This window comes from Ruditapes philippinarum, unplaced genomic scaffold (genome assembly GCF_026571515.1).
Source record: "Ruditapes philippinarum isolate M1 unplaced genomic scaffold, ASM2657151v2 ctg1064_1_1_1_1, whole genome shotgun sequence".
Taxonomy (NCBI): Eukaryota; Metazoa; Mollusca; class Bivalvia; order Venerida; family Veneridae; genus Ruditapes; species Ruditapes philippinarum.
Genome location: NW_026854044.1, coordinates 329,306 through 342,237, shown reverse-complemented (window position 1 = coordinate 342,237; position 12,932 = coordinate 329,306). Strand labels below are relative to the sequence as shown.

Here is a 12,932-nt window from a genome sequence, read left to right as displayed (position 1 = left end):
CGTGAAAAAGAAACGTCAAACAGTTATCTTAGTAATGTAATACCGGCGCACGTCAAAAAATTGGGTTTATTTGCTGTGAAATTATTTCTTTTTTAAGTTGTCATTTGCCTTACAGTAACTAATGATAGACTGAAGTATCGTTAAATTGGCGATTGCCTTGTAATACGTGCATTGTACACTCAAAGTAATAAAATGCAACAAAGATGTGTTTGATCTTACTAAAATAATTCATGCATGAAATGACAGCAACACGTTATTCAAATGTAAGATGATATAGTATGAAATGAGATCAATAAATTGCCCATGCGTGTTAGATGTTAAGTTTTCAACCTGTCTAATGACTCGTAAACATTTATTGCTCACTTTCGTTGGTTCATTTTCAAAAGAAATTCAAGAAAACATGACGGCGACGGATAAAATATTTGATAAAGCAAATGTTTGTCATTGTAGTCTCTTACATTTTCCACAGCATCCACTCTTTAACAAAACGGAATTATATTAATACTCAATTAAATACAAAAAATAGAGTTTAAAAGTAACAAAACAACATATATGGATAATATATAATCGTGTCTCGTGTTAAATGTATTAGAATGTGCATTTTCGTGGAATTTAAAAGACAATTTTAGAGCAGATTAAGCCGATTATCACCGAAGTAACAACATTATATTATGGAAGGAAAACGCATTATTGTGATTGGTGGAGGAACTTATAGAATGAGAAACATGTGGCCGGATGCTGAGGGATATGGAATAAAGGTACAGGTTAAAAAATCTTGCCGTTTCAGATGTTCTTGGAAGCCCGACTTGGGTGACGTATTAAAATACGCGCGTTTATGTTAGTGTTTGTTTAATAAATATTGAGGTTAAAAACTTTGAAATAAGATTTTTATTGAATAAAGATTAAATCAGCCGCGGTAAATTCAAGCAAGTCCCTTGTCTATAGATTTTGATACGATTACAGTTGAAACTATTTAATTATATGTGTCTAATTTTTCAGGTCATACTTGTGGAATATGACCCAAATCATATTGCACGAGATTTTGTTCATTGTTTTTTTGAGTATGATTTCTCTGACCATACGATGGACCACGTGCATGCCAGTGAAATCATAAGTTTATTACGCAGACGGGAAATAAAGGCTGATGGTTGTGTGTCATTCTGTAACGATTCTTCACCATTGGCAGCGTTAATTTGTGAACAATTAGAATTGACAGGTAGCATAATATAATTACAATTTATAAAGTGACGTTTTTGCATAAATCGACATAACGCCCTGGTACCATGTCTGTTTGAATTTCCACAAAAAATAATATATTCAAGATAACTACACAAGCATTGTGCCGTTTTGTATATGCCGATTGTACCTATCAGATTTCAAAAAAACAATACAAAGAACCAGAGTTTAGAATGTAACTCTTTAATTAAATTTAGTTTTAGAAATGTCGATATATAGTGGTGTGTAAATATATGATTTAGCTACCATTTTATTTTATGAGAGCAGTGACATTCAATTAAAGGCACATTTTGCCTCAGAAACGAATTAACATTTTCTTCTGTAAAAAAGACAAATAAGAGTTTTGTAACATTGAGATAATGGTATAAAAGCATTTAAGATGCATAACATCAATTATAACAATTACAAGCGGACACCAAACATAAAAGAATATCTGAGGCATAATGGGTCTTTTAGTATTTTAAGCACCCGTTTGTCTTTATTCGCATATGACATGTTTACTGATTTATAATTATTTTACATCAATAATAATTTAGGTCTGAGCTACAAATCAGCCATAATAGCTAACTCGAAATATCAAACGCAGAATGTGTTGAAAATGAGTAATATAGAAATTGACGATGTGTCAAATACTGATGTATTTTGTTCACATGCAGTTCATCTAAGTAGAGATCTGGACTGTGATGCGTTACCGGAAAGGTTTGTGTTGGTATTTCGTTTATTTGTCTTATTTATTCTTCGGAATTTTTATTTGTTTGTTGTTGAGTAAGGTATGAACAATAGTCAAACCATTATACTTACTTACTTATTTAACACTGGAGAAAAAAATATTTTTTTGTTTTGTTTAGATACATAAGAATCACTGTCATATTAACATAAGAGCATTAATATATAGAAGATAAAACAATTGCATAAAATACGATTTTTATCAAGTATATAGTAAAGTAAATGTACACAATACATAAAGAAAACTTTTGAATCCAAATAATGCATCAAAGTAAGAAATAATTAATTGAAAAGCATGCGTATCACATAGATTTTTTACTGTCGCTTGGTCTACGTTATAACTTTTAAAGTGTAATCGTTTTTTATTTTATAATACAATCAGTTACACAATCAGTTCAACGAAACAATTTGTCCAATTAAATCATGTTTATTTTTTCATTATCAGTTTTAAATTTCCGGCGATACTCAAACTAGATAACTGTTCGGGAGGTATAGGAGCGTGCATGGTTACAAGCAAAGTGGAATTGAAAAACAAATTCCAACAAATAACAAGCTCCTTGTGCACAGATTCAGACTTTCCCAGGATCGGACTTAGTCGAGGCAATTCAATGACAACATTTGAGTTTTACAATGGTACTGAGCATAATGTCGATGTCATTTTACATGGCAAAACTCTTGTATGGGCTTTTATAACTGACAGTGGAATAGTACGTCAACCATATTATATAGGTATCGTTATTGTATTTAAAGAAGCGTTTAACTTTAGATTCTACATGTCACACCGAAAGCAATTATAGACAAAACAAAGGTGAGAGGAATTAGAACTAAGACGGTATAATACATGCTTGCGTTTCCAAAAAATACTGTTGTAATGCTCAATTAAATTAAATTTTATAGTAACATAATGCTTTCAAGCAAAGATTCAAAGTAATAAAACACTATAATTTATAAAGCACAATCTGTATATTACGCAAACAATTCGAAATATACAATTTATCTACACGGCAAAAACATAGACTTGCCTTGAATATGATTGTACACGATCTAAATTTAAGTTAGCAGTATGCGCCAATAATCGCCTAAAGGCTTTTTGTAGGAGAATGTTGAAATATTTCTGAATATATTACTTTAACAAATACATTTTAGGTACTGCCAAACGGATGCCTTCATTTCTACCGGAGTTTAACCGCAATCAGCTGATAGATGCAGCCTTTAAATGCTGCTTAGGGATAGGTAATATAAATATTTTTTAAGCTATTCTTTGTAGACATAAGATTTGTTTCAGACATTTGATAGAATTTTATGTAAATTTCATTCTCTGCAATTCTTTGATCGACATATACAGGTGATACTTACATGTACAATTATATTTCGAAAGGTCTAACGGATGGAACATTCAATGTTGAGTTTATAATGACAGCCAACGGACCGAAACTTGTTGAAATCAATCCAAGAATGTGCGGATATATCTTCCGGGATTGGATAATGAAGTTGTACGGAATTGATATCATGTTATATACAATGATGATCTCTTGTGGAATAAAACCTGAAATACCAAACATTTCAACAGACACAATACAGATGGGCGTAATGGTGATACCATCTTTACATGGAAAACTTCTGACAGATGATCAATACAAAAATAAGCTGAGTGAAATGATTGATAGTGGCCAGGTCTTTTTTCTTCAGTTCTTAGATAGTTTTAAGCATTTGTCCACCTATGACAAACCGTTTGGAAATGTTTCTGTTTCCGGGTCAAACTCGGTTGAGGTAAAGAAGAGTTTGATGAATGTGTGTAAAGCTCTCGACATAGACAAAAACGATTATCAAGTTGACATTTTTATAAGGAATTTTTAAACTATAAGGAATTTTTAAACTACACACGGTATAATTATATATTCTTGTATTTTTCAATAAATTGATAGAACGATAGTAAATGTAATCACATATTTATTTTGATACTGTTTAAATATAATAACGTTAATTTAAATCTAGATGCAATTTTCAGTTTATTTTTTAGTATATTTTTTATTATCGTTTTCATGTATTTCCAGCTGATCTTTGTATTTTGTTCTTTATATATTTATTAACATATTTGTCTAAATACATAGATAAAACTATGACACGTTCCTGTTGTCTTTCGTTCTTCCATTCTGGATTGAAGCACCGTTACACGGAAAATCTGCACCGTTTCACGTACTGGAAAGTGCAAATACCTTTAGAAATTGTACTAGATTTTTGCATCGATTCCTATCATCTGACCATAAGCAATAACAAGCACATTACATTAATTAGCTTATAATTCACGATTTATTGTATTTAGTCTTTTTTTTTCATTTTAAATATCGATTAAAATGACTGTTGTGTCATGACAAATAAACCCATGTAACGATTTTATGATGTTTTTTTTCCAGTCAAATTATTTTCGGTTACAAACCACATAGAAATGCAAAGAAGTGGAAAAGAAGAAGCCTTTGCTAAGGAATCGTTAAATACTCAAATTTCAGAGAATTATCACCTTAACCCCCCCCCCCCCCCTCCAGTAAAAATCTAATGGTTACAAGTACAAATGCAGCAATTGAGAAGCTCTCCCCCCATAAATGCGCTCATTACAGATACCTAACCAAATCATTCCTACGTTCAGGTCATTTTCTATTGAGATTAAGTACTATTGTATATTATTCCGGATGATTTGTAAATAACATAAATTTGCATAATTATACTTATCGTAATGCACTGTCCATTGCAGAAGGGCAGGATATTAAATAAAAAATGCTTTGAAATTCACCAATGCATACCTGGAAATGAAAGTAATCCCAATACAAGACTTATAACATGTATAATGTGACATGTCAGTAGTGCAACATTGTTCTGTTTGTGTCACTTCTGTAATCAGTAATAAAAGATGATAATAATGTATCATAGTATGTGCAGTTTCTTTTTCATCTACAATGCTACTTATATTCTACAAATATCAACAACTTCTAAAACAAAAACTTTCATCGACTTCATTTTTCAAAATGAACGTCAAATGGTATACCATTATATAATAAAGGGAGACAAATCGAATAGACTCAGAAAAGGGAGACAACGCATTAGTTTTCCTTACGTAAGTTCACATCTAGGTGTGTTTGATCTGTAATATATGTCTCTGATCAGTATAAATTTTTTGCAGTACATTTTGCACGACTAGTTTTTTTTTAAATATGTTTTTTAAAACAGTTTCAGACTCAAAACTAAAACTACTTTTATAAATGGATTTTCGGATTTTCACAATGTTAAGGTAATTTATGTATAGCTTTCAAAGTAATGTAACCAGTCTTGCGCAGCAATAAATACATACATATCCCACCGCGCAATACAAAATAATAAGTAATTTCCTGTAGAAGATACAAATGTAAGAAATACATTACAGAATTTAAGTTTATTTTTTGTTTTGTCTTTTTAACTGCCTTCACAGCGATTGAGGCGTTAAATTCGTTCCTGTTCTCATTCATTAATATGACATGCTGCGAATCACCGCAGTGGAACAATATATTAATTTACATAAAAGAAATCGGAATATTTGGTTTCAAATGTACTTTTAGCTGTAAATCGAAGGGATTGATAAATCAAAATCGGGTCCATGGACAAAATAGCTCCGCGCCTTTGAGTGCGGAGCAAATAAAATCATTATGGATGAAGCCGTATTTAGAAAATGTCATGTTAATAGCACCCGTCTCAATAAATCTCGATTCTTTTCTCTCCTGAACGTTGAGATCAAGAAGCTTCGTCTTTAAAGTCACAGAAGCTTTGTCTTTAGAGTCAAATTGAGCACACTGTAGTTACACATTCTGATAATTTAACAGGTGTCGGTTCTCCATTTTGTGTCACTGGCAGATATTTCTGTCCTCCATGATCTTGCACATGATCGAGTGAATTCACCTATGTTACAGAAAATTTTGCAAAAGGTCCATGGATTTACACAGAGTATTAATTTTCATACTCAATATTCAATTATTCATTTATTCTTCAAATGTCTTAAATAAGATATTCAATTTAATTGTCATTCATTTCGATATCTTAAACGATAAGCTAGAATAGTAATCGATATAAACCTAGCACGGCTTATCATTAATGTTGTAAGGTTGGTTTCATCAAGCATGTTTATTGGAGCTGCATCTCTGGAGCTGCATGCAGGCTATAACTCAAGCATCTTATAACCGGTTTAAGGTGGACTCAACACTTAAACGTTAATATGTGTTTCAACTATTTTTTAAGATTTAAAGACATATGCAGATGTCACCTAATAGCGATTGGTACATTTAGACCCACAGTTTAAGGATGTGTTTACTAGACGAGAAAGCATTTGACGGAATAATTAGATCAGAGATTATGAAGCATAGTTGTAAAATACTAAAATTGTTTCTAAGACAAATTAGATAAGAGATATAAGGAATTTATAAAAAAACATTTTATGCAATTCATCAGTTTACGAATGCATCAATGTCGCGTAATACGCTGTTACTTAGCCGAATGTAATATGTTTTCTTGGCCGTTTGTTTTCATCCCTGTGCTGACATTCAATTTGAAACTACCTGTCTTATACAATATGAAACTACAATTATAGTAATTTTTGTCTTCACCCATATTCGATTATTCAAGGTAAACAACGAGTGTATGAAAATAGTATTTGAGTGTGTGATAAAAAAAAACCCAACAGAAATGGTTTCATACAGATTATTATTCATTTAGAATAGATTTCATACAATAGTTTATAGATTTCTTTCTGTCTTTTCTTTTTATCATATTTACAGTTGTCGTGTTGTTCACAAAAGCAATGAACAGGAAATTTCACTGTACTTTGTCATACATATTAACAAAGTTAAGAATGATCTTCAAAATATGTTTGTCTTTTTTTAACCGATATCATAAGCACACAATGATATATATATATATACCATTGGGTATATATGTACATGTTACATTTAATAATCTGTGCAAAGCATTTCAAACAAAGATTCGAATGGAAGACAACACCTGCTACAATTTTTCTCCTTTAAAAACTTAATGAGGCATAAATGATAGAGCATGAATGAAAATAAGCATATCAATTTTCTACCAAGGATTAATATTGTTATGAGAAATGAGGCGTTTTATTCATGTTCTTATTCGATATTATATGCAGATGATAGTCAGGCATGTCATATAATTTGCGAATGCTATCGTAACATAACAGTCCTTAAAATCGGTTAATGTATCATTACAATGCGAGGAAACTCTACAAGAAATCGGAAAATAAGATAAATTGTGCCTGTCAAATAATGCATCTTTATACGGATATGTTTTTCCACTGATAGATTTGTGGTAGTACCATACAGTAAATAAATTATCAGATCTGATGCCAACTCTCCGCAAGGATGGTTAACAATTTGTACGTAAATTCGAGTATGATATTGTATATACTATCTTGTTCAGTTCCATGTAACAAACAAATCAACTGTATAATTTAAGTTAAAAAGGCAATATTCAAATTTAAAAAAAGGAAGAAAAGAAAACAACAAAAAAACGGATACTTTTAAAGTTTCTTGTTAAGGTTAAAGACTTATGGCAGAGAAAGTGTCACGTGGTAGGGTCAGTGATTAGCGCCAGATTGAACTCGTGCTAGAAACGTGAATTGTATATTATACATATTAAAGACACGTTATCTCAAACGGAATCTGCAATATTCTCAATCGTGCCGTACATCCCTAGATATTTACACTTCATACTTTGCATTTCATTATTAGATTTTTTGTTAGAACAATGACTTAAAAAGAGATGTGTACTGCTGATGTGCGACAATGTACTGCTACGAAATATTTCACCAGAGTTTAGCTATATATGTAGAAAGTAGATGAGTGTCATGAAACGTTACGTCTTGTTTGAAAGGAAAGACACTGTACAAGCAATCTCAATTAAAGCTGTTCACGGGGCTTGAACCACATATGTATTTCAAAATTGAGATTGAATGTTTTGAACACACTAGAGCCACGAACGGAAAGAATATACTGACGGAGATTGCATAAAAATCCGAGGAAAGTCCTAGGGAAACATCACATTTCAATTTTCTTCAAAGAAAACATTTAATTTAACAAAACTATTGAAAACATACACTTGATTGACCTATCTTTTCTTTCTTAATATGGTATAATATTGCACATCTTGATCAGCAGAAATTCACCTTTATATTTTACCGATGCTCAATTTTGAGATTCATATGGGGTTAGCTCTACCATTCCTGTTCTCTCTGACCCGTGCTTTGTTATGTTATTCTGGTTCGCTTATTAATTCTGTATTTCAATATTTCATCAACTGTGACCATAAACATAATACGAGTTTAAATGCAATAACCCTGTACTATTTAAAGCAAAAAGTAAGCGTACAAATTCTTAATGGATAAAATTGAATGTTTAGAAATAAATTTTGTTTGTTGGTTGGTTGGTTGGTTGGTTCGGGTTTTTATTTACGACACTAGAAAAGTGAACAGGAAAACCTCATTTTCAAGTAAAGATTAAACGATACCGACCGTCATTTATTTAATATCATATTTTACATCAATTAATGTTTAACATATCACGGCGTTGGCCTGCAAAGTTATAAAGCTGTAAAGAAATATATACATGAATGAATTAAGCATTTCAATAAAACAAATCCATTAAATTAAACCAAACACGGACTGGTTTACAATGCATATATCATTTAGTTATAAATCACCCAGATCACAAAAATATAGATAATTATAATATCGTCATTATCGATCAAGATACCATTGAGATTTTTATTAAAAAGAAATATAGTACATAATACATGTACATGTATAATTAATTATACAGTGTCACTTGATACGTATAATGTTATGTTTTCTGTTTGTTTTTATTTCTTTTTATACGTTAAAGGCTGGTTTTTATTTAAAAGTATATGTAGCGTTTTAATTCTTTACAAATATTGAATTAAAATTCCGTCGGATTATTGGCCGCGTTGGTTCAAACTCGTTTAAGAGGCAACCCGTTGTTTCCGAGTAACTTTCAACCTGTCGCTTATTACTGGTTGGTTCCAACAAAATTAAACTTAAATAGATACTGTATAAATGAACTAAGAAAATAAATAAGCAATAAAACGCAAGTCGTGTCATAAACGATATTATTGTTGAAGGGTATCTTACAACAAGGTGTACAAATTCATATTACCATTTTTTAAGCCGCAATATTCAGACGCATACTTTTGCAATGTTTTATCTTTTGAACCTTGCATTGCTCGCTTATTTTAACTGTCTAGTTATTAAAGTAGTTGATTCCGCAACGCATCACTGTTGGCTCTAAACCCGTCTTGGACCTTTTATTCATCAATGTTGGGAAGCTACCCAACTACCTTACGGAGCTCATTCTGAATTAATGCACGGTCGGTCACATAAAGTCTTCCTCAAGCAGTAATGCTTGTAAATCGACGTATGACTTTTCAATGTTAAAGGGATGTAAATTACAACCAAACAAAATATATATACAAATACCAAACAAAAAACAACCAACGTCTTCATGGTCTTGTTTAAGAGGAAACGCAATACTAGCAATAGACACTCGTTAGGCAGAAAGTACATGTTCACGTTGGATGAACCAAATATGTAGTTCAAAACTGAAATTGGCGGTCTTCATAAATATTTGCAACACAAAGTGGTAAATATAGAGGAAAGTCAGGAGGGAAGAAATCACAATTCGGTTTTGTTCAAATAACCTTTGAATTATATATAAATGTTAAAAAGAGTTGAGGAAAAAAAACTGTAATTGGCTTAATTCCTGTTTCACATATGGTATTACACTTAGTCTAATGCACTTCGTGATAAGAGGAAATTTTCATATATTTTAACCGATGCTCAAAATTGAGATCCATATGCTGTGTTGTTGTGTTATGTTACTCTGATCAGCTTAGTAAATTGGAATAAAAACGTTTCATAAAAATAGAATTGTTTGGTAGTTTGACTATAATGAAAATTATAAATTCAATATATATTTTCAATTATGTATTTTTACTTAATAATTGATAATATATGACCATTATGTTAAAAGGCGTAAATTTTGAGTAATTAGAATTTAAGGCTACAATTAACCTCCTTTTTAAAACAACGAGTAAAATACGGGTATTTTTAAACCACCTTTTCTGCAATTCTCTTATCAACTCTGATCATAGGCATAATACGAGTTGAAATTTATATGCCACGATTGTATTGAAACAGAATGTTAGCGTAAAAATGTGTGTGTGTTTGGGTGTGTTTACCCTCGCCACCGGAAAGAGACCATATGGGCGAGCATATACTTCATTTATAACCTTTTAACAAGAGGGCCATGATGGCCCTGGGGCCGCTCACCTGAACATAGGCCCCCAGGGCCGGGCCAGTTTAAACCAAAGGGCTTTTATTTGAACAAACTTGGAAGATACCCATTAGAAGATATTTCATGATGTTAATTTTTTACTATACACAAATAATGAATAACAATGACTTTTGCCCCCCCCCCTCTCCCTGGCAGGGCCAATTTTGACCCCAGGGCTTTTATTTGAACAAACTTGGTAAACATCCATTAGAACATGTTTCATGCTAAATATCTTAGCTCTAGCTCTTTGGGTTCTTTAATAGAAGATTTTTAACTTTTTACTCTATGTATATAGGGAAAATCAATGACCCTTGGGACAGGGCCAATTTTGACCCCAGGGCTTTTATTTGAACAAATTTGGTAGACACCCATTAGAACATGTTTCATGCTAAATATCTTAGCTCTAGCTCTTTGGGTTCTTTAAAAGAATTTTTTTAAAGTTTTTACTATATGCATATAGGGACAATCAATGACCCCCTGGGGCGGGGCCAATTTTGACCCCAGGGCTTTTATTTGAACAAACTTGGTAGACACTGATAAGAAGATGTTTCATGCTTAATATCTTAGCTCTAGCTCTTTGGGTTCTTTAAGAGAAGATTTTTTTAAGTTTTTACTATATGCATATAGGGAAAATCAATGACCCCCTGGGGCGGGGCCAATTTTGACCCCAGGGCTTTTATTTGAACAAACGTGGTAGACACTCATTAGAACATGTTTTACGCCAAATATCTAAGCTCTAGCTCTTTGGGTTTTTTAGAAGAAGATTTTTTAAAGTTTTTACTATATGCATATAGGGAAAATCAATGACCCCCTGGGGCGGGGCCAATTTTGACCCCAGGGCTTTTATTTGAACAATCTTGGTAGACACTTATTAGAAGATGTTTCATGCTTAATATCTTAGGTCTAGCTCTTTGGGTTCTTTAAAAGAAGATTTTTTTAAGTTTTTACAATATGCATATAGGAAAAATCAATGACCCCCTGGGGCGGGGCCAATTTTGACCCCAGGGCTTTTATTTGAACAATCTTGGTAGACACTTATTAGAAGATGTTTCATGCTTAATATCTTAGGTCTAGCTCTTTGGGTTCTTTAAAAGAAGATTTTTTTAAGTTTTTACTATATGCATATAGGGAAAATCAATGACCCCCTGGGGCGGGGCCAATTTTGACCCCAGGGCTTTTATTTGAACAAACTTGGTAGACATCCATTAGAACATGTTTAATGCCAAATATCTAAGCTCTAGCTCTTTGGGTTTTTTAGAAGAAGATTTTTTTAAGTTTTTACTATGTGCATATAAGGAAAATCAATGACCCCCTGGGGTGGGGCCAATTTTGACCCCAGGGCTTTTATTTGAACAATCTTGGTAGACACTCATTAGAAGATGTTTCATGCTTAATATCTTAGGTCTAGCTCTTTTGGTTCTTTAAAAGAAGATTTTTTTAAGTTTTTACTATATGCATATAGGGAAAATCAATGACCCCCTGGGGCTGGGCCAATTTTGACCCCAGGGCTTTTATTTGAACAATCTTGGTAGACACTCACTAGAAGATGTTTCATACCAAATATCTAAGCTCTAGCTCTTTGGGTTTTCTAGAAGAAGATGTTTAAAGTTTTTTTCTTTTGGTTGCCATGGCAACCAGAGTTCTGCATGGAATGGAATTCTTTGAACAACTTTGTTAAGGCTTCACACAAGGAACATCCCTGTGAAGTTTCATTATGATCTGCCTTATGGTTTCAGAGGAGATGTCGTTTGAAGTGTGAACGGACAACGGACGACGTACGACGGACGAAGAGTGATCCTAATAGCTCACCCTGAGCATATGCTCAGGTGAGCTAAAAAGGGGGAGCTGATGTTTATTTACTTGTTGTTATATCCGTACATGTGTTTATGTGCATACCATATCCCCCATGACAGGGTAGTCTCCACGTACAACCTCTGCCATGGGAGGAAGATGGGGCAATCCCATACTAAGTTTAAGAATTCTAAAAGTTAATAATTAAAATGCACTTAATTTGAAATTGGCCAAGACGTTTATATAAGTTACCGTCTTTTATAACAGGTCTATTTAATATAACTAAAAAAAAAATTAATAATTACCTATAATTATAATAGTGTTCGCATACACATGCGAAGAAGGCATGTAAGGAACGTTTTCTGATCAATGCAATGTGGGCTGACTGTTATTTATGTTGGTTCTATTTAAATGTTGTAAACCGAATACATTGGGGTGCATATGATTAATTACATGTTTGTAATTAGCAGACTTTGTTTTAAATTTTGTAGATTTTGTGAGTTCTACCGAACACCCGCTTTATGAAGTTAATTTTGATTGGTTTAGAGAAGATTGCCTCCTTTGTTCTCATTGGTCTAAAATTTCTTCTTTAAAAATAAGGAGGTCAATCCGATTTTCTTGAAATTTCTGCAAGTTTTGTATTGACCTATTTCGACAAGTTTGTCGCGCGGACTGGATAGAAATTTTGCGGGTGCCCGTTGCATTCCAATGTACACGAGTTTTTACCAACTTTATTTCTAAAATAAAACAAATATCATATTTAAAACATAGTGGAAACGGCCTTATCTATTTATC

At 32.5% G+C, this 12,932-nt stretch overlaps 1 protein-coding gene across 1 annotated transcript; it reads left to right on the top strand.

Annotated features, from left to right (window-relative positions):
* Positions 1 to 389: 389 nt before the first annotated feature.
* Positions 390 to 4,070, top strand: LOC132738757 (carnosine synthase 1-like). Its single transcript, XM_060726348.1, has 6 exons — positions 390 to 758; positions 1,000 to 1,216; positions 1,773 to 1,935; positions 2,408 to 2,691; positions 3,109 to 3,195; positions 3,341 to 4,070. The coding sequence occupies exons 1-6, from the start codon at positions 672 to 674 to the stop codon at positions 3,817 to 3,819; spliced, it is 1,317 nt and encodes a 438-aa protein (XP_060582331.1). The 5' UTR covers positions 390 to 671; the 3' UTR covers positions 3,820 to 4,070.
* The last annotated feature ends 8,862 nt before the right edge of the window (positions 4,071 to 12,932 follow it).

Bases quoted from the DNA above. Each gene is read 5' to 3' on its own strand.
- LOC132738757 (XM_060726348.1), top strand. From the start codon at position 672: ATGGAAGGAAAACGCATTATTGTGATTGGTGGAGGAACTTATAGAATG. The intron at 1,217-1,772 runs GTAGCATAATAT...ATAATAATTTAG, and splicing joins TGAACAATTAGAATTGACAG to GTCTGAGCTACAAATCAGCC. The intron at 2,692-3,108 runs GTATCGTTATTG...AATACATTTTAG, and splicing joins ACGTCAACCATATTATATAG to GTACTGCCAAACGGATGCCT.